Below are 22,317 nucleotides of genomic sequence, written 5' to 3' on the forward strand. Positions count from 1 at the left end.
TATAAGGACCCTGATAGATTAAAAGTGAAGGTATGGAGGAAGATACACCATGGTAACACTAATCAAAAGAAACCAGGACTTTATTAATTTAAGACGAAGACTTCTGAGCAAGGAAAATCACCAGGGCTTACAAGGAACATCACATGTTGATAAAACTGTCAATTCTCTGAGAAGACATAATAGTCTTTAATATATATGCACCTAACAACATCATCACAGTGTATGAGGCAAAAACTGATAGAACTGCAAAAAGAAATAGATCATGACCCGAGCTGAAACCAAGAGTCAGACGCTTCACCGACTTAGCCACACAGGCGCCTTCAGAAAAAAATTTTAACAAAAGAACAAAGATTACCTATTTTATAGAGAAAGAAATAAATATAACAAAATTCACATAATTTAAAAATATGATAGTGTCTGGGAAGAGCCCCAGTCTTACATTAGAGGCAAGGAGTTAACTTCTTACACCTCCATAAGTGCTGAAAGTACATGTGATTAAATGTATTAGAGCAAAACAGTTTATTACAGCACTGCAAACAAGAGCATCAGCATTGTTGTACTGGATTTCTTTATCTCCAAGTCCCACAGAGCAATGTCATGGAGCTGGGTGGAGACTACACCTGCAGTGAGTTTTGCCATAGCTGAGAAGACCAGGAGGAGAATGCTGAGCGTCGTCTGTTGCAAGCCGCAAACAAGGCAGACCTCAATGGAGAGCAAGTACTTAAAGCATTGTCACATTGTGGTTACCTTGACATAGTTAGTTGCCAATATGACCAGTTCAGAAAGTACTTAATGTCAAAAGATGGGTAGTTTTGTGGTCAGCAAGAGCGTGCAAGAATCATCGGTCATGTCCTTGGGAGGACTATCTTTCCTAATACAGATAAGAGACCAAACATAGTAGTCCTAACAGTGAGAATCTCCTTGACTCACAAAGCAGAATTCAACTGCAGTATATAGGAAACATACCTAAAACAAAATAATTCAGAAGGGCTAAGCATAAAGGAATGGAAAAAGGTCTATAAAGCGTAGAGAGACTTGGCCCATTTTGAAATTGGATTGTCTTTCATCCTACTGCGTTTTGAGAGTTTTTATGTATTCTGGAAACAAGTCCTTTATCAGGTACATAATTTACAAGTATTACACAGGCTCCTGGGTGAGAAAAACAGCAATAGTAGAAACACTGGTGAAATCTGAGTAAAGTCTACAATTTGGTTAATAGTATTATACCAGCAGTAGTTTCCTGGGTTCAGTAATTTTAATGCAGTTATATAAGATGTTAACCTGAGGGAAGCCAGATGAGAGATATATGGGAAATCTCTGTACTATTTTTGCAACTTTAAAATCAGTTTAAAAAGCTAAAAAAATAAGGCTTCAAAGTGATAAGAATGAGTTCTCACATTAGTATACTCTTTATTTTAACATGTGACATTGATAAAATTTAGAAGAAAACAAGGAAAAATAGGAAGACTTAAAAACTAGATAAACATTGGAAGATCAGTAATCAGAAGAGAAATAGCTGTGAGTGGAAATGACTCTGTGTTTAGAAGCAACTTAGTGAATATGAGATTTTGGTTCTTTCTTGGAAATGAATATTAAAACTTCTCCATATGAGAAGGAGGACTAGAATCAAGGTCTCTCATTAAAGCTAAGGGCTTGAGTGAGTCTCTTCACAGTCAAAACATTGTGAAAGGAGATCTAAAACAAAAACTACTAAAGATTATAAAGCTGTGAGTGTGAGAAAGTGAAAGTGGCAACGATGCAAAGATACAGCTTTATGGCCAGGAAGTAAGTGGAGATATTTAAATACCCAGTGTTGCTTGGATAGGTGTAATAGCCAGTCTCCAAGATAAATGATCCTCCTCTGCTGGTATTCATGTCCTTGGGTGGCCCCACCTCCACATATTGTGTCAGTGTTGGTCTCTGTGACCAATAGAATATGGCAAAGAGACAGTGTGCAGCTTCGAAGGCTAGATCATAAAAGACATTGCCTCTTCTATCTTGATCTCATTTGGATTGCCAAGTTCTTGAAGAAGCTTGACATCATGATATGAGAACACTCAAATAGCTTGTGTTGAGGCTCATAGGAGCAGAAACTGAGGTCTTCTGCGAACAAAGCATCACTCTGTCTCAGCTGTGTAAGTAAACCATTTTCAGCTTTCAGATATCTAACCCTGGCCAAAATCTTGACAGCCTCCTCATGAGAGACCCTGAGCCAGAACTCTTCAGCTAAGCTGTTTCTGAATTTCTGAAACACTGAAACTATCAAAAAAATAAATGGTTATTGTTTTAAGCCATTAACTTTTGGATTATTTTATTATATAGTAATAAATAATTTTATCATGGAGATGCTAAAACACCATAATAACTGCTTATGGACTTGGGGATGGGAGAGACTAAAGCAGTTTTAAAACTCCTAGGTAAAAGGGGGTCAAAGTAGAGGGTGAGGAAAAGAATAAAAATGACAAACCATAAACATAACAGTTTTCCTAGTAAAATGACCAAACAAAAATGTTAAATAAATGAAGGAATTTAATGCAAAGAGCCAGAGCAACAGATTTTGTTTTCTGCGTCTTCCTACTTTCTAAGGGAACTAAATTTTGTTTGGGTAATCCACTCTTGTCTACAGAGCCATGTATTTAGCTAAACCAAACATGGTTGTCTGTATCCCCTTCTTAGTGATTTATTTAAGAATATATTTGGTGCAATATTGACTTAATATATATGTCTTCTGAGGAACTTTTGGGATATATATATATATATATATATATATATATATATTTTTTTTTTTTTTTTTTACTGATTAAAAAAATATACAGGAGGAGATGACTTCTTCTGGTGGATGTTACTGGGTCCGCATGGAACATCTGGAACTGTTTAGCCATTTTGTAACCATAAGTAGAGCTGCCATGGACAAATCTGGCGTATTTAGTATGGCAGAGTCACAAAAGAGAAAGAACAAATTCTGATAATGTTATTGAGCCAGTGAATTAGTTGACCCTAGAGGTGCTTTGCTAGGGAACATGATATATAAGATAATAAATTCTCCTTCTGGTTTAAGTAAGTTGAGACAGATTTTTTATGTTACTTGAAACTGAAGGTATCCTAGCTAGTAGCAACATCCAACAATGAAACATTGACTCTCAGTGAAATTAATTTTATGGAACAATCTGATGAAGACTTTAAAATGTGTATTTTGAGGTTGTTTGAGAAATTTTTCATCTAAAAAAAGCTAGAAATTATAACACAAAAATAGGAACAAATGAAAGAACATTTGGCTATGAAAAGGAATTAATTACAAAGTCCCATACCTGATTAATATAATTTAAATATAATTCTATAACTGAGATAAACTCTTAACTGGATTGAGTCAGATTGATTTAATAAATTGAAAGATAATTTGAAGAATTCATCCATAAAGATAAAAAGATAAAAATTATGAAGAGCAAATAAGAGATATAGAGGACAAACTGAGGAACTCCACCAACATAAACCTTCTTAAAGAATAGAGAGAATGCTGAATACGTAATATTTGAGTACATAATAGCTGAAAAATCTTCAGTATGCAGAACAACAGAAGCGCTCAGAAAAAGATGCTCACTGAATTCTGTGCAAGATAAATAGAGGTAAAACCACAGCATGAAATCGTTTGCAAAACATCAAGGAGAAAGAGAATACTAAAGGTACTAAAGAGAAAAGATAGTTTAGTAAGATAGAAATAGCAATAATATCTTTCATCTGCAACAACAGATGGTGAGGCTGAGGGGGGTAAAAAGGTCATCAGCCTAGAATTCCCTAACAAGCTAAACTATTATTCAAGAATGAGGAAAAAACAAATTTTCTGACATAAAAACTAAAAACCTTTCCTACTGCATACTCTCCCTAAAAAAACTCGTAGCAGATATACTTCAAGAAGAGAAGTTAACTTCGGAGGATGGGGGATAAAAGAACCACATAACTTTATTTAATATCAGCTAATGAAAGGAAGACATGTAGAAAGAAATTGTTTCTGGAAAAGATGTTGCAAGGATTTCTACTTCAGAGCATCTGGTTATTCAAACAATAAATACAACCTATGTCTAAAGGAAAAATCCCTACAAGGTACCAAGTTTGTATTAGCATGTTCATGGTGGGAAGAATAGCAGTTTTTCCACATTGTTACCATATACTATATACACATAAGTTATGATGTATCTTTAGGAATCAGAAGTAAGGAATGAACTTTTGGTAGAAAGTTAATTTATGCAAAAATACTTAAGGTTTTTTGAAGACAGAGTTGGATTTCCCTCTTATTTTAGGGTGTAAAGTGTTCATTTTGACTGGAGCATGTATATGTATTTTTTTTTTTTTTAAGTTTATTTGTTTTGAGAGAAAGCAGAGAGAGAGAGAGAGAGTGAGAGCGGGGCATGGACACAGAATTCCAAGCAGCCTCCACACTGTTAGCAGAGAGCCCAGTGCAGGGCTCTAGCTCATGAACTGTGAGATCATGACCTGAGCCGAAACCAAGAGCCAGATGCTTAACCGACTGAGCCACCCAAGCACCCCCATGATATGTATTCTTATTGTTGAATGGCAGTAAGACAAAGGGATGTTTTTGCTTCAGGACAATTGCATGTTATAAAGAAACTATGTTTGCTTTTTTCAAAGAAAAAAAGTGAAGCAAGTAGTCAAAAATCTCTCTAAGAGCATACAAAGAGTCCTAAAAATCAAAGAAAAAAAGTTAAAATAGACTATCTTAGAATTAGGAATTTCTATCTACAAACTCTGTCTTCCTTTAAAGGGTTAGAAGGTAATCCATAGAATGGGGAAAGATATTTATACTATCTATATCCAACAAAGGACTTAAATCTGAAATATATACTGTACCCCCAAAATCAATAAATAGAAGACATTCATCCCAGTTAAAAATTATCCTGGTAAAAAAAGTTAACAGACACTTCACAATAGAGAAATATTTTGACAATGTTTTAACAATAAAGGAGATAGAATCTGAATCCATTCAGGCTCTGTAACAAAATACCACAAATTGGGTACTTATAAACAACAGAAATTCCTTTGGCACAGTTCTAGAGGCTGGAAATCTGCTATCAGGGTGCCAGCATGGTCAGGTGAGGGTCTTCTTTCTTGCTCCTAGTGCCTTCTCACTATGTCCCCACATGGTGGAAGGGGGAGGGATCTCTGTAAGGTCTCTTTTATAAGAACACTAATTCTATTTATGAGGATTCTACCCTCCTGACTTAAGCATCTCCCAAAAGTTCTACCTCCTAATATCATCACATTAGGCATTAGGATTTCAACTTGTGAATTTTGAGGGTGACACAAAGATTCAGACTATAGCAGAGAGGAACTCTAGTTTCCAGCTAAGATGAAATAGACACACTTCTCCCTGTTTCTCCCACTAAAGCTTGGCACATTATATGAAGAATACATGTTAAGAAAATTGAAAAGTGGACTGAAAAAAACATACTGGCTAGAGACTTGGTGAATTGTGGTTCCATTTGCTGCATGGAAAAGACAGACGGACATGTTTAATTCTGTTTATATCACAAGAAGTTTGTACTGCCTTATAAGACACAGCCAAGTAGACATTTAGCTCTCAGAGTCATTGGCATATAGATGGTCTTTAAAGTCAAGGAAAAGCATACATTAATCAAAGGAAAAATCAGTTGATAAAGAATAGAATGGGTATCGGGACTGACTCCTGGGCATTTTACTATTTAGAAACTGGGAAAAGGAGGAGAAAGGACTATGCAGTCATACAAAAACTAGAAAAGTACAGTATATCCAGAAGTTGGGAGTGATTGATTCAATTGAATGTTGCTGGGAGTTCAAGAACCACAAAACTGACCACCAGAATGGCAACATGGATGTCAGAAAAATCCTTAGGTGGACTTTACTGAATTCTCTATCATTTGAAGCTCTATCATTTATGTCACTAAATTATGTAGTGTACTGCATTTTCCCTTATCACACTTTCATATTGTTTCCCAATTTATGAATTTATTGAGGAAAGGAACCTTATATTTTGTTACTTCTTAGCCTTCTGCACAATGCTAAAGAGTGGCACTTATTAGCATATTGGGGTTTTTATTTTTATCTCAGTAATATACTTTAGCTTCATCTTCTCTTTTTTGAATATTAGATATTGTATAGTATGGTTATAAACCATTGATTATACTCACTCTTTTCAATCTGTTTTTTTCTTTCTGCTGTTGCTCCCGTATGCTAATAAAAAAGTAAATAAGTAAATAATAAGTAGTTAAAGCTGTTTTGCCTCTGAAATTTCAGAAATTGCCAGATTAATTGTAATAACAAATAACAGTAATCTTTCTTTCTTTTTGTAAAATTGTGAATTATTCTCACAATACAGAGATTAAAATAATAGATAATAGAGATTCACATACACTCAATACATTGAATTAGCCGACATTAACATTTTATGATAATTCCAATTGTTTTATTTTTCAAATAAAATTTTGTAGATTTAGTTGATGCCACTTTGTGCTCCTTAATTTTGTTCTTTTCTTTCTCCCCCAGGTTCATTATGATGTTCAAGATACTCTATGTTCTTCCTATGAATGCTTTTGTAAGTCTGACATATATATTTGTTGTACTATTAAGTTTTTATAAATTGCACAATATTATGTACATCTTATCCCAATTTGGATCAACATACCCTATTGAAGCATTTCAACTTCCAGTTATATAATTTATTCATGTTGACATTTTTGTAGATTTAATTCAATTTAGTAATTCCAAGCAAGCATAAAATCAGAATTCATCTCATTTTTCTGAAAATACAAGCAAACAGTCTAATTTTAAGAAATGCCTTTGTTTTGGAGAGCTGGCTGGCTCAGTTGGTTGAACGTCTGACTCTTGATTTCAGCTCAGGTGATGATCTCACTATTTGTGAGATCAAGGCTGGAGTCGGGCTCTGCGCACACAGCGCAGAGCTTGCTTGTGATTCTTTCTCTCTCTGTCTCTCTCTCTCTCTGTCCCTCCCTGACTTGTGTGCATGTGCATGCCTGCACATGCTCTCTCTCTCTCTCAAAATACATAAATAAATAAACAAACTTAAAAAAAAAAAAAGAGGGGCACCTGGGTGGTTCAGTCAGTTAATCCGACTTTGGCTCAGGTCATGACCTCACAGTTCATGGTTTGAGCTCACATCCCTCTCTGTGCTGACAGCTGGGAGCATGGAGCCTGCTTCAAATTCTGTGTCTCCCTCTCTCTCTGCCTGTCCCTTGCTCACACTCTGTCTCTCTCTCAAAAATAATTAATAAACATTAAGAAAAACAAAGAAATTCCTTGGTTACTAAGTAAAAAAATTAAATCTAATTTACATGCTAAGACATTAAAAATTGTAAGTTAAAAGTCTGTTCTTACCTCTAAAAGTTTCTCGGTCTCTATTCTTGGGCTCTCAAACTCTTCTGCCTTTGCTCCTATTTTTCAGTCTCTAAAATACATACATACATACATGGTGTGCATCCATCCATCTATCCATACATACATACAAATTACCTTCCTCTCTCAATTTTCTGTTTATTCCTTTTTTGGAATCGTGAGCTCCTGACCTGAGCCAAAACCAAGAGTCAGATGCTTAACTGACTGAGCTACCCAGGCTCCCCTAGACTTAACATTTTTCATCAATTTATATATGTATGTACTTTTCTGTGTGAATATTCTACTTCAGTAAAAAGTTTTTAAAAAAGAGACAAAAGAGATAGATTAACTTAATGTAATATGTGGATCCTGATTTCAATACAGCATTTTTAGGCGTTTATTTGCAGTTGAGGGAGATCATCTGATATTTGCTGAAATTAAGGAATTATTAATGTTTTAAGAGTAAGTGTGGTATAGTAGTGGTTATTTATTTTTTGTCCTTATATTTTAGAAGTACAACTTTATTTAGAAATATTTAATGGATGCAGTGAAATGTTATCTGGGATTGGCTTCAAGATAATCCAGTGGGATGGAGCAAGTAATGGGAAACAATTGGTCATGTGTTGACAGTTTTTAAAACTGGATTATGTACAATTTGGGGTTCATTATATATTGCTCTGCTTATATGTATGTTTGAATTTTCTGTAATGCAGTTAAAATGTACATACATATGGACACACATATAAAGTTAAACTGACACTTCATTGCTCATGCTAATAATTTTTCTCCCTTACTCATATTTTTCTTAGTCATTTGGAGGAGAAAAGGGATCTGTTGGAAATTTTTCATTACTCTTTTTAGACGCAGGATGGCACTGTTTGAATAAGTAATTAGCCAATGTCCACTTCTCAATGAATATGCTCCTTTCCTTTACAAGGTTGATACTTTTAGGGCAGTTTGTCTTAGTTAACAGCAAAAACTTTCCAGATAACTTGTAGAGATAATACTACTCACACATTAACTTTAGTTTCCTGTGCTGGCTGTATCTAATACCTATTTTTTTATTTTTAAGGTTTCGGTTCATAACTATTTAAAAGGTAGCTTCAGGCAAAAACAGCTCTGTGCCCACTCTTAGTTGAGAGCAAAAACTTTCCAGATAACTTCTAGAGATAATACTACTCACACCTTAACATTTAGTTTCCTGTGCTGGTTGTATCTAATACCAGTTTTTTGTTTTGTTTTTTGTTTTTATTAACGTTTAGGTTCACAACTATTTAAAAGTTAGTTTCATGCAAAAACAGCTCTGTGCCCACTCTTTTTATTTTTTGTGTTTACAGTTATTGCTAGGAGATTAGTCATCCATGTATTTTAATGCAAATACATCTATCTATCAATCTTCTATCATCTATCTATCTCCATATGAATCCTCGTTATTTAAAACTGTCAATGCCAAGCACAGAATGTATTTCTACATTTTCAATGGCATTGAGCCAAATACTACTGATTAAGGTCAAGATGAGGACTATTGACTGTGGACAGATGCTTTCCCCTTTCAACCCTCAGAAAAAGAATGGAAATAACTGTATTCTTGGACGTTCTCAGTCTGATTCATGCCTTCTTTTAGCCAACTATTCATGTATTCACCAGAAGAATTACACCTACTACCTCCGGTGTAGGAAGAAAAAAAAATGTCAAATGAGCAATAATGTTAGCAGAAGCTTGAAACTTAAGAGCGGGTATTCAGAAAGGTCCTCCTCCCCACCCCCTTCCCTCCGGTCCAATTCCCCTTTCTGGTTCTGGCCATCGGAAATTGACTTGGCGGTAACTACCGACTGGAATTTCAAGGCGTCAATACCCCGCTCCCCCGCCCCCCCCCCCCGCCCCCTCCAGCCTCGGAAACTCTTAAACCTCTCCCTACCCTACACTCAACCATAGAGACAGATAAATGATGCAGCAGATTACACCGCTGAAAGGCAGCATTTGTCCTGAGCTATTTTCACATTTTTTCCTGTTTCCGATTTGTGTGCCAGACTTTGTTTGCTTGCTTAGGACATGGAAAACATATTTGGGCATTTCCCCCACAGTTTAATGCCAGTGGCTTTCTCCCAGCAAATGAAAGTGAAAGTGCTACGTTGTAGTGGAGTTTTCTCCCTTAAAGTATGGACTGGCAGCTGGTGTGGAGGGTGGTGTGGGGGTGGGTGGGAGGGTGGGATTGGGAAGCTTGAAGAACCAGTTTTGAGGTTTTGTTTGTTTATCTTGAGATCGCAGCAGGGTTCCTGGTTTTTTTTCCCCCTTTTTTTGGGGGTCTGACTTTGGATTTATTTTCATTTGGGCAGTCACTGAGATTTCATTCAGTGTACCGACTTAAAAAAATACACTCCACTTGTAGCTTTCCCCGGTTGCACTTTAAAACACCATCCAGTCTCACCCTCATCTGGAAATAATGCAAGCTTCTCTCTTTTCCCCCGCTCCCTCCTCCCCCACTTTTTTTTTTTTTCTTCTTTTAAAGCCCCACATAACCTGAAGTCGGTAATCAGATGGAAAATGTGCTGGTCTTAGTTTACTTTAGTCCACTCTCCCTGTTGGTGGCAGTTTTACTTGTTGAGGTGTATTGAAAAAACAGGCATTTTATGCACATGTAGCTATTGAGCTTTGAAATCTGCCACTGATCTAAGTGTGCTGTAAGTTTCCTCAAAGACACTCATGTGCAACTTTTAATATTTTTGTTGTGTGCAGTTAAAAAAAAAAATTCACAGAGAAGGCAACCAGAGAACTTAACAGTGACACTAATTCATCTAAAGTCATTCATCCTCTCCCTCCCCCTTCCTTTTTCCAAGAAACAACTAGTCACAAACCAGGCTAGAATTTCTTAAAAGAGGAGGAGGAAGAAAAAGAGGCGGAGTGGGGTAGGGGACTGAGTTTAGAAGGGCCAGAATTTCTCTCATTCACAGGGTGGAAAAGTTGACATTGTCTAAGCCCTTCTGAATGGCTGGTAGTTGGTTACCCCGATTGTACCTCTACCTCCCCTCCCCCTCCACGTGACGACCCAGGACACATGCGCACCCGACGCAGCCCGGCACATCTGCAGACTGACGTCAGTGTGCTCTGCCTCCGAGGAAAAGCTGCCAAAATTTTCTCCTGCTGCAATTCAAGTTGGCTGGGGGCCGGTAGTGAGATCTAGGGCTACTTCAACAAAACTTTGCTGCCCTTCCTGCTCCTCTTGTCTTCTTTTCTCTTGATACCTTTTGATGCTCTTCACATGTTATTTGCATAGCAAAGGCACTAAGCTGTCCAGGAAGAGAGGGCACCACTTCCACCCCCAATAAGCCTTTTTCCCCCCTTCCTTCCTTTCTTTTTTTCCTTTCCTTTTTTTGGAGGGGGGGTCGAGAGAGAAAGGGGGTTTGCAAAGGCAGCATCTCAGGATGATAGCCTGGATGTGTTGATGGCATCTCTTTTATTGCCAAATCGGAAAGTCCGTTCTCTAAAGCCCGGGTTAGCCAGACTATAGGGTTTTATTCTGGCTGCAGAATAAGTAACTGACTGCTGTGGCTTTGCAAAGGGGGGCAGAAAAAAAAAAAAAAAAAAAAAAAAAAAGAAAGCAGAGAGAGTACGTGAGTCGTCCAGTGCAATCTCTATTGTTTGAAACTTACTTTTTATCAGAATTTGAAGATGAAAACGGTAAGGAAGACTTAACAATATTCAATGAAACCGTTTTTTTTTTTTTAATTAAAACTTGTGCTTTGCTTGTCTTCCGAATAGCGCGTAGAAAACTTTTTCTGTGTGTGTGTGTGTGTATGTGTGTGTGTGGTGTGTGTGTGTGTGTGTGGTGTGTGTGTGTGTGTGTGTGTGTGTGTGTGTGTGTGTCTGTTTTTAATGGCAATGAGTGAGCTTGACTGAACTCATTTTACAGATAGAAATCTTTTTAACTCCAGACTAGTCGGGAGTTGGAGAATTCTGGGTCTTGCAAGTATTTTATGATGCCAAAAATACACGTTTATTGTATGGATAGACATGTTTTGTGAAATATGACTTGATTATGATGATCGTGGTCTTTTAACTAATCACCAAATAGTGATTTGGAAGTAATAATAATGTGTATTTTAAACTGATTTCTAAGAAAAAACTTCTGCATTTTATAGTTTCATGTCAGTGTCTTAAGCAGTCAGACAAGTGCATATTTTATGCCTGGGCTCAGAGAGCAGAATTAATGTGCTAGCTATAGCCCCGATGCTCTAGGATATGTTAAGCTTTTAATAGGCTAATCAAAGAGATGGAAGCGTGTGTTTTTGATTTACTTTTGGCCACTTGGGACGTCGTGCTAGACTCATAATCCTCCGGAGCCTTGAATATCTGGGTATGTCTGTCTATATGGTATATGGGATCAAAGTTCAGGGATTTGGGGGATGCAGTTGGAGTGCTGGAGGGGTTTTTGGAAAGGTGCCTTTTGATAATGTGTACTACAATTCCTGTCTTTGGTAATTTCTTTCCTTGTTGTACTAGAGGCAAAGAGAGTGAAAAAGCGCACTGAGAAGGAACAAGAGAGTGAGTTTCTTACTCTTGTTTTTATTTGAGCTGCCGGTGCAACGCGTTTGGGCCAAATGCCAACTGTCTGGGTCACACGCGTTTTATCCAAATAGATTTAGCGCTGCTGTCTGGAAATGGGCTGCTGAATGTTAACTTTAGGATCAACTCAACCAGGGCAGCTCAGACTGTTACCCTCTGTCTGGGTGAAGTGGGATGGGGGTGCAGAATGGACAAGGAAAGGGGAAACAGAACCATTGCTAGGAACTTTTAAAAGGACAGTGGAGTGTGATTTTCAATATTTTCTTTTATATTCAAATTTCTTGTGCTGATTTTCTTTTTTTCCCTTTTTTTCTTTTTTCTTTTGTTTCTTTCTTTCTGTTGGTAGCTTATGTTGATTAGACCAAAATGTACGAATGACAGTTTTCTAAATTCATGACAGGGAAAGAAATGTAACATAAAACTGGTGTAGTTGAAGGAAATTGAGAAAATTAATTTTGGAAATAATTGTTTTCCTATGTTTCACCAAAGTGGTAACTACATTTCTTGTTTATATTAATTTCATGCTTAAAAATGATCATTGGTGTTTTGGATTTTTGTAGAATAGCATATAGAGGGAAATAACTTGATTTCAAACAAATCAAATTCATTCATCTGCCACAAATGGCAGCAAATGAAATCTCTCTTTGTGGTATTAATATTTTGGTGATACTCAAGGGGAAAAACCTCTAACCTCAAGACTTGAAATATTTTAATACTCTTCGTGTCTGGGCCACTATGTTTAAGATTAATTTCTACTCTTGTCTACTCTTACCACTTCCTCTTCATTTCCTTAGCAACCACTAGTAGCTACTAGTGGTTTAAGATGGACCTCTATGCCAAATCCTACCCTGTATATGAATTTTATGAGAAAATAAAGACAGCTAACATATTAAGAAAGTTAATAGCACCTTCTTGGGGGAAGAAGAAAAGGTGGAAAAGGTGGATAGCTCTCTTGGCTCTACCAAAAGACACTTGATTATCAACATTTTGTAATAGCCTCAGAAGAAAAAGTGTTTCTATTTTTCAGGAGAAAAGTTATAATACAGATAATATATATTTAACTTTCCATCTGGAAAAAAACAGTTTGGGACTATATGTGATTTAGGGCTTGATTTTTGTAGAATGATGTTTTGTGTTTTTGCTTTTGGCGCATTTGCTTTTCTTGATAGGTAAGTTTTGAGTGTGTTTAATTATACTTTTGGAAACTAATCTCACAAAGTTTATAAATGATCTGGGAACCTTTGTACTTACAGCTTAGCAGTATCCTTGGCATTCAGTAGATGACACTAAATGTTTGTTGAGAGAATAAATGGCAGATGAGAAGTTAATTTTCACATATAAAAGTTAAATATGTGAAGGGAGCATGGTATTGTTGGTTCCTCTGTGAAGACCAAATCAGCCTTAAAATAAACAACCAGAGTTAAAATGGATGAAAGAAGTTGCGTAGGATGTTGTACATGTTCTTTAGCTCCATAATAATAGTTCATGAGAGGAAATTATTACCTTGGCTACTCCCAGATCCCCTGAGTAGGAAGCAAAGATGATAGAGGAAAAAGACAAGTAAGTACCCTTCAACTAGGGAGACTACTAAAGGAGTCACTGTAGAGCAAGTTGTCTGATCTGATTTCTACTTAGCTGGTATAGCTTTGATCTGTGGAAGCAGGTAAGTGATCCCTTAACTTTATTGGCTGGTACATTTGTGTTAGGGAAAAGAACATATGTGAAATCAAAGTAAAACGGAAGTTTTCAAATTTAAAATATTTGTAAGCCCAGTTATCATGACCTAAATTCTTTATTATTTGCTCTAAAAGACAATACAATGGAATTGATTGATTTCTGTCATTATATTTAAGTATTCCACACATTGGTGGGAAAGAGGAACATGAAACTATATTTGAAGGAAGGCCTTTGAAAAGTGATGAGTCAGATAGGGAGGAGAGGGGGCTAATATTTATTTAGCCATTAAAGGGAAGTGTGTGGACAGTTTATATCATGTGTAATCTAATTTAATCTCTTCACAAGTCTTTGTAAAGTAGATACCATTATCATGGCTTTATTGATGAGGAAATAGATCCAGAGAGGTTAAGTAACTTGGAGTCAAGCCAGGACTCAAAGCCTTTGTGCTTTACACAACACAGTAACACTTCTCCTATATAATGTAAAGAGTTAATACATTATGATTTATGACAATTATGTAATATTTTAATGTTAGTGTGAATTTTGGAAACTATATTTGAAAAAGTCAGTGCTTATCCATATTTGTTTATAATATCCAGATTAACCTCTCCAGCAGGTGTCAGAAAGTAGGTTAACCATTCATTTTTATTGTGTAGGTAACTAAGAGAGGTTGATATGTTAGTTGTTGTTGATTTTAGTTGAGCTTGAGCCAATTCATTTATTTACTATTTAAGTTCCTTCACTGGCACCTGAGGTGGGGAGGGAGGGAGCGTTTAAGAAAGGAGAAAGAAACTCACATTTATTGGGTGCCCATGTGCCAGATACTGTGGCTAGGGGTGGAAACAAGATTGTCGCTTTGGTTTAACTTTGAAACTCCTGCTCTTTCTACTATGCACCAAATGTGCTTTTTTACTACAAGTCCTTAAATCAAATGTTAGTCTACTTCTGGCCAAGTAGTTACATATTACTTTTTCTCTCATTGCTACTGGCTTACTTAACTTGGGCGTTTACTGGACAGTGCTAATAATTGTAAGAGTGGAGGTTACAAAACTGAAGAGCAGGAAATTTCTCAAGGGCAAAATAGTTGTTCCCTAAACCCAGACAACTCTGTTTCTGAGCCCAGAAAAATGGGAAAAAAGAATGAAGGGTTCATACAAATATATCACCACTAATAGAAAATGAATTCAAATGTGTTAATTATATATTCCTTAAAGAAAAATTAAGGCATATGAGGTTCTCATTTAATGTCAGACATTATTAGGCAAAACGCTCTGAAAAAAATTAAAGCCCTGAAGGATGAATCTTGTTCAAGAAGTGACAGTTATACTTCAATATCTCATGGGAAGGTTTGGAGTATGGAGACTGTATTTAAGTAGATTAGGAATCAAGATAACTAGATTCTTTTCTTTACTGCTATTGACTAATGGTGTGACTTAATCTCTCTATAGATTTTTGCTTGAGTAAGCATATGTCTTGCCTAAATCATTGTAGATATAATTTTGAGATGAAACAATTATTGTGTATAAAGTTGTTTAAAATTATTCACATTAATTAATACTATTTATTATGAATGTGTTATTTAACAGTGGTTTTATGGAACTGCTATTGAATATTTAAGTTAGAGTGCCTTAAATTGTACGTGTGATATGGTAGAAAGAATTTAGACTTTAGAGACAGATTACCTTCTGTATGACTCTTGCCTCTGCTGTTTTTTCACTATCTGACCACTATGAGCTTCAACTGCTTTATCTGTAAGCTGAGAGCTGCATTAGTTATCAATTCTTGCAAAACAAAGCAAAAAAAGTCACCATAAATTTGGTGGCTTAACACAACACACATTTATTATCTCACAGTTTCTGTGGTTCAGGAAACTGGGCATGGCTCAGCTTTGTCCTGTGCTTCAGGATCTTTCAATGAAGCTGCAGTCAAGATGTTGGCAAGGACTCAGATCATCAGAGAATGCTTGACTGGGGAGGGGATCTGCTTCTAAACTCACATATTAGTGGGTAGGATTCAGTTTCTCACAGGCTATTACATTGAGGGCCTAAGTTCCTTGCTAGTGTTTATGTAAAGGCCACTCTCAGTGGCTTGCCATGTGAACTCCTCCAAAAGGCAGCTTGCTACATCAAAGCCAATAAGGGAGAGAGTCTATTAGAATGATAGAATCTAGTCTACTAGATAGTCAGAATCTTTTGTAATATAATCACTGAAGTGATATTTTCTCAACATTCTATTGGTAGGATCAAGTTACTCAAGGGAAGAGGATTACACAAAAGTGGATATCAGGAGGCAGAATCTTTGGGGCCATCTTGCAGGCTGCCTGACATAGTGGTGATAATACCTACTTTTTAAGATTGTTGTGATTATTAAAAGTAACATATATTTAAAGTTCTCTTTGTTTTTGGTCTGACCTTAAACTACCTTTCTAGATGATACCTGTTAGTCTTCTCCATAGGAATCAAACTTACTATTATTCCTAAAATGATTTTCCATTTTTTTCTTGCCATCTAGACTTTGTGGAATCTATTTCTTTAATTTGCAATGACTGCCCCTATCAGTTTCACTTGTGAAATTGTGTTCATCTTCCAGGGTCTATCCCAAATACCACTTTTTAAATAAGATTTTCTTGACCCATCCTCCTCTAACTCAGAAGTCATTTTCCTCATTTGATTTCCTCTTAACACTTTTTCATAACTTTATTATGGCATATGTCTGTCTGCCTTGAATTTTTTCTCTGTTGTTTGGATTATGAATTCCTGAAGGGCAAGGATTGTGTTAATTTATTCTGTGTCCCCCTATTGTTATAACATTTTTTAAAAAGTTTATTTATTTTGGGGAAGGGGGAGGACAGAGAAAGAGAAGGAGATAGTGAGAGGGAGAGACAGAATCCCAAGCAGGCTCCACCAGCACAGAGCCCAATGAGGGGCTCAATCTCATTCTGAGATCATGACCTGAGCTGAAATCGAGAGTTGGTGCCTTAAAATGAATGAGCCATCCAGGCACCCCTGTTATAACATCACTTAAAAAAAACAGTAAAGCAATATTTGTTGATTAATGAATAAGTTTTTCCAAGATTCAGCAGTGTAATAACTTGTAGAGACAGAGTTTTCAATGGTTGTGGTTGTTTTATATGTTTTAATAACCAATATTTCTAGCACCATAGGGAATGAAGTATTCTACGTAAGTTAATTTTCCAGTTAACTACAAATATCCTTTTATATGCATGAAGTGATTTTCTTTTAATCACTAAATAGTGATTCATTTATTTACTCTTTTTTTAACCAACAAATATGTAAACATTTATTATATAATCCTATACACTAGGAATTTGGGATAAAAATCTTTCTAATACTTTTTGTGTTCTTCTCTGTACTAGTAGTAAGTTACCTTAGTAAAAGTAATTTATTATTTAAATCCTGACTCAGACAGTATTTTGAATATCAGATATTGAGCTATAATACAGTCATATACATAATAGGAACTGTTGAACTAGTTAAGGACCATTTGCCTCTACCCCAAAGTGTATTACTTTAGTTGGGGTTCTACAACTAATTTTTAGTTTTCCTTTCTTTTTTTCACTTTTGTGCTGTTAGTGAGCTAGTTTCTTAGTCCCTTTGCTATTTTCTTCTTCTAAACTACTATGTTCTAGGATATCACGTAGTCACATATGCTCATGTTCTGTATAAAATGTAAATTCATGGACTGTGAGTGAGGGTGTGAGTCAAAAGGAAGGTGCATGAGATAGAATAGGACATCTCTTGTGATACCTGAAATGAATTTTTAAAAATTCTTTGCAGAAGATGAATTTCTTCTCTTTTCAGTTACATTCTAGATAGTTGAAGTTGTCTCATATGTGTTGCTTTTTTTTTTATTTTTTTTTTAACATTTATTTATTATTGAGAGACAGAGAGAGACAGAGCATGAGCATGGGAAGGGCAGGGAGAGGAGGAGACACAGAATCTGAAGCAGGGTCTAGGCTTTGAGCTGTTGGTTAGCACAGAACCTGATGCAGGGCTCGAACTCACAAACCATGAGATTATGACCTGAGCTGAAGTCGGACATTTAACTGATTGAGCCACGCAGGCGCCCCTCATATGTGTTTCTTTTTAAGTCATATAAGACTTCTAGATAAAGTCAAGGGTTATAGTAAATATGTTTCAAATTTTTAGAAATTTAGTTTGTGCTAGTGTCTGAGTGTTCACAGATAGCTGCGACATGTCACTATGTATTTGTGGATCTACTCTAAGAAAAAATGATAAGTGCCTCATAAAGCAACAAATCAATCTCTGAATATGAGTGTGCTAAAAAAGCACATTAAGGAATGGGATCATATACTGTTTATCACTTACATAATGAACTTTGATTTTGAAGTCATGGTACCTTTTATTTTATCAAAAGGACGTTTAGTCACTGTACTCACACGTTTTCTTCAAAGTTCAAAAAAAAGAATTTTTATGATTCCACTTCACATTCCTTCTTTGATTATTAAGTAGCTCTGGCATTGTTCTGCTTACGATTTAGGTTTCTAATTGTTTAGTCTTGTGAATGTTTATTTAGACTATAAAGAACAACAATGATCTAATTTAACTATATTAAGTCATTTGGTAGTCTTTGTCCTTTGGCAAGCATTCAGCAATATAGTTCTGTAGATACAAGATATTTTTCATTTAACATAATTTTTTTTTGTTTTTCTAGGTTAAAAAATGGCCATACAATAGTAACTAATCAGCCAAATGCTTTGCTTATGAAAATTTTACCATCATTGTTTTTTTCCTTTTGGATTGAGAAAATGAACCCAGATATAGAAGAAAGTACGAGATGTTGGAAAAAAGTACCTGTTAAGCAGTGGAACATCTAATAATTAATTTGCAAGAAATTTTAAAGAAATAAAATTGTTATGCTTCGATTTTGGTATGATATTGACTCTCTAGCACATAGGTAGCCCTCCAAAAAAAATCATCCAATTTTCTAAATTATGGAAATTTTGTGGAAGACGTTGACCTGGATTTTGAGCCTCATCATGGCTTCATCGGAATGTCATAGTGACCACAGACTTTCATACAGTTCTCAAGGTAGGAGTCCTGCTTTTGAAAGTGACAAAAAATTTTGCTGTTAATTTGACGAGAAAAGATTCTGAATATTTAGTTTGGGTGAACATTTTCTTTGGGATGTATAGTGATAGGAATGGAGGCCTACTGCATCAATTCAGTGCTAGTTTCATAAATCTTAAGGGCTCTAAGTGGACTGTTTATAACTTATACTAGCATTTAGCATTCAGTGTATTTTAGAGTTGACTGGTCTTTCTTAGAAGATAATAGACCCAGGCCTTTTCTCCTTTTGAATCCTAAACTTTAATAAGCTCATTTGTTGCCAGGAGTTACAGGCAAGGTTGTGTTCAAAAGAAATCCAAAGGTTTATGCTATTATAAAAGAGCAAGAAACCAGACATATTCTGATACAAGATCCTTCTAAAATGGACCCTTAGTGGAAAAATGCTTTCCAAACTGAAGAATTCTGAAATGAGGACTAGAATCTGAGTAAAAGAGTAAAGGTGGTAGGAAGTTCAACTTTTCAAACTCTAATCCATGGATCTCTGATTTTGAATCCATGAAATTGAACTTTATATCATAGAAAAGATCTTAACAGAGGTCCCAGGAGTGAATAACATTTTGTTTTCCATCATCACGTCTAATCTTTATAGAATTATTGGCAGAATACCTTTTTGATTCCCCTCCCATAAATCTATAGGAACTGATAATTTTTTGGTACAGATGAGCCAGATTTTCAAGGCTATTTTGGATTGATGTCTGTGTCTAGAAGTCCTATATGTATGTAATGTAGCTTCTCAAAGTATGTTAATAAATCCATAACATTTAGCATGAATTCTTATTTATAAGAAGTGAACAATATTGTCTTTTAATTTATTTCTATTTGGTCATAGTCTCATGGGAGTTTATATTTGTTGGGAACTCCATGTATAGACAACGAGGCAACGGACAGACATTTGGTTTTCCTTTGTGGTAAACCTCGCTAAAGAAAGATGTGGTTAAAAAGGTAGATTGGAAATATTAAGTACATCTAAATGAGGAAAACATATTTAATATCCTCCAGATTTCTTTTTGTCAATCTGATGAATTTTTAACAGCTTTATTACAGTACAATAAATATATAATTTACTTATTTAAAGTGCACAATTCAGTGGTTTATAGTATATTCACAGACTCATATAACCAATTCTAGAATCAGTCAATTTTACTACAATCAATTTTAGAATATTTTCAACACTCCAAAAGAAACCCTGTGCCCATTAACAGTCATTCCCAAACTCTCTTCAAAGTACTCTCCACCCCAGCCCTAAGCAGCCTACTTAGGCTACTTCTGTTTCTAGAGATATTCCTACTGAATACTTCATACAAAAGGAATCATATAATATGTGGTCTTTTGTGACTGGTCCCTTCTACTTAGTATAATATTTTTAGAATGTTAGATAATTAACTTTGATAATGAAGGCAGTCATTATGAAGGTTCATTCATGTCATACTATGTATCAGTACTATGCAGAATAACATTCCATTGTGTGAATATACCCCATTTTATTTATTCATTCATCAGTTGATGAATATTCAGGTTATTTCTCCCTTTTGGCTGTTATGAATAGTGCTGCTATAAACAGTCATGTACAGGTTTTTGTGTGGATATGTTTTCATTTCTCTCGGGTAAATACCTAGGAGTGGAATTGCTGGGTCAGATGGCAGTTCCATGTTCAACCTTCTGAGGAGCTTCCAGACTTGTTTTCCAGAGTGGCTTCTGTATTTTCCAACTGATGATTAAAAAAAAAAAAAATTTCTACAAGGCTGTAGAAATTCAATATTAACTTTTTTGGATAACTTTCACAAACATTTTATCCAGGCTAAATTCTATTCTTTTAAATGTGTGTACTTTTTCACTGTTATTTATTTCAATATAAAATATTCATATTTCCTATAGAATTTAGTTTTTAGAATCCACTAAAAAATAAATAGAAAAAAGAAAAATAGTCCTTCAAACTAATTTTAAAATGATGTTATTTTGAGGAATAAATGGAACTTAATTCATCATTAGATTTTAAACTTCATCTTGTTTAATATAACAGTTTTTGTTCATACCTCTCACATATGATGATGCATAGTTTTGACTGATAGAGTTTTTGTTGTTTATACTGCCACTTCTTTGTTCTGTTAAATTTTCTTTTCTTCCATGTGTTTTTTCTGGATTCTCTGCCTTGTGATTACAAAGAGGAATTCCTGACTTATCTAGAACACTACCAGCTAACTATTCCAATAAGGGTTGATCAAAATGGAGCTTTTCTCAGCTTTACTGTGAAAAATGATAAACACTCCAGGAGAAGACGGAGTATGGACCCTATCGATCCACAGCAGGCAGTATCTAAGTTATTTTTTAAACTTTCAGCCTATGGCAAGCACTTTCACCTAAACTTGACTCTCAACACAGATTTTGTGTCCAAACATTTTACAGTAGAATACTGGGGAAAAGATGGACCCCAGTGGAAACATGATTTTTTAGACAACTGTCATTACACAGGATACTTGCAAGATCAACGTAGTACAACTAAAGTGGCTTTAAGCAACTGTATTGGGTTGGTAAGTAGATGTTATACTTTTTTAGTTTCTGATGGGGAAATAAATTTACAATGTAAATGTCTTTCCTCAGATTAATAATATATAAAGAAATGGTTTAAGTAGGGAAGGTAACAGTCTTATTATTATTATTATTTTTGTTATTTCTGCTGCCTTTGCTTTTTATAGTCCTTTTGGTAATGTTTGCATTGACCTTTCAAAGTAAGGACAATTTCTAAAACCCTATATTATTTGTAAAATGAATTGAGTACATAGTAGTGTTAGGCTTTATATATAAAACAATTTTTTGAATAAGAATAAGGTATCCAAAATAAATCTGTTTTGAAACTTTTCATATATTAAAATAACACTTGCTATTAAATATGATAGAAAAATGCTGTTCCTAGTTATCAACACTGCTCTCTGTGTTTGGCATCAACACTAAGTATGCCACTGATAGTTTTAACAGCATGGTGAAATGAACCAATTTGAGATTTAGGAAAAAAAAATCAATTCCATTGTGAGATGTGCTGGCAGAGAGTGATGGGGATATGAAGGGGAGTTAGGACATAGTGGAGATAATGAAGGTCCATGTAAGGACTGTGCCCCTGGGAATACACAGCAAAGAATGAATTTAAACCACATTTTGGAGAGAAAATGCAGAGGATTTGTGTCTTCCTAATGTTTTCTTCCTATACATTAGTATGATTCCTAATAAGATATGTAGTACATAGTAGGTATTTAAAAATATGTTTAAAAATTGAGATAAAATTGAACTGGGTGTGGGATGAAGGAGTGAAAGTAATTGAAGGTGGCGGAGGCTTCTTTTTTGGGTGACACGTATATGAATTATACTAGTTAAGAAAGGGAATGCCACTGGAGCGCTTGATTGGAGAGGAGTGTGATATAGTAAATGTGAGGAATCTGAAGAAATAGGGTTGAAGATGTCTAAATGACATTTGGGAAATACAGCTCTGAAATTTAGGAAAGAATTTAATTCTGGAAGCAAGTAATTTGAGAGTCATTAAGTGACTGTGAAATTGTGAAAGATGTTGTTTGAGGAGTCAAAAGGGAGGGTAAAG

General features: G+C 35.4%; 1 protein-coding gene across 8 annotated transcripts in view; it reads left to right on the top strand.

The window, feature by feature from the left end:
- Positions 1-10,290: 10,290 nt before the first annotated feature.
- The window catches only part of ADAMTS6 (ADAM metallopeptidase with thrombospondin type 1 motif 6), a 305,077-nt gene continuing 293,050 nt past the window's right edge, over positions 10,291-22,317 (top strand). For 2 of the 8 annotated variants that reach the window (XM_019414343.2, XM_019414344.2), the window contains exons 1-3: positions 10,298-11,058; positions 18,316-18,692; positions 20,895-21,259. In XM_019414343.2, the coding sequence (XP_019269888.1) occupies positions 18,596-18,692; positions 20,895-21,259 (462 nt within the window). In that variant the 5' untranslated portion in view covers positions 10,298-11,058; positions 18,316-18,595. Of the gene's footprint in view, positions 11,059-11,321; positions 11,735-12,305; positions 12,435-18,315; positions 18,693-20,894; positions 21,260-22,317 lie in introns of those variants that run through there. The other 6 variants (XM_019414338.2, XM_053907328.1, XM_053907329.1 and 3 more) reach the window with 5 other exon arrangements.

This window comes from Panthera pardus, unplaced genomic scaffold (genome assembly GCF_024362965.1).
Source record: "Panthera pardus isolate Hobbes unplaced genomic scaffold, ASM2436296v1 HiC_scaffold_2, whole genome shotgun sequence".
In the NCBI taxonomy this organism is placed as follows: domain Eukaryota; kingdom Metazoa; phylum Chordata; class Mammalia; order Carnivora; family Felidae; genus Panthera; species Panthera pardus.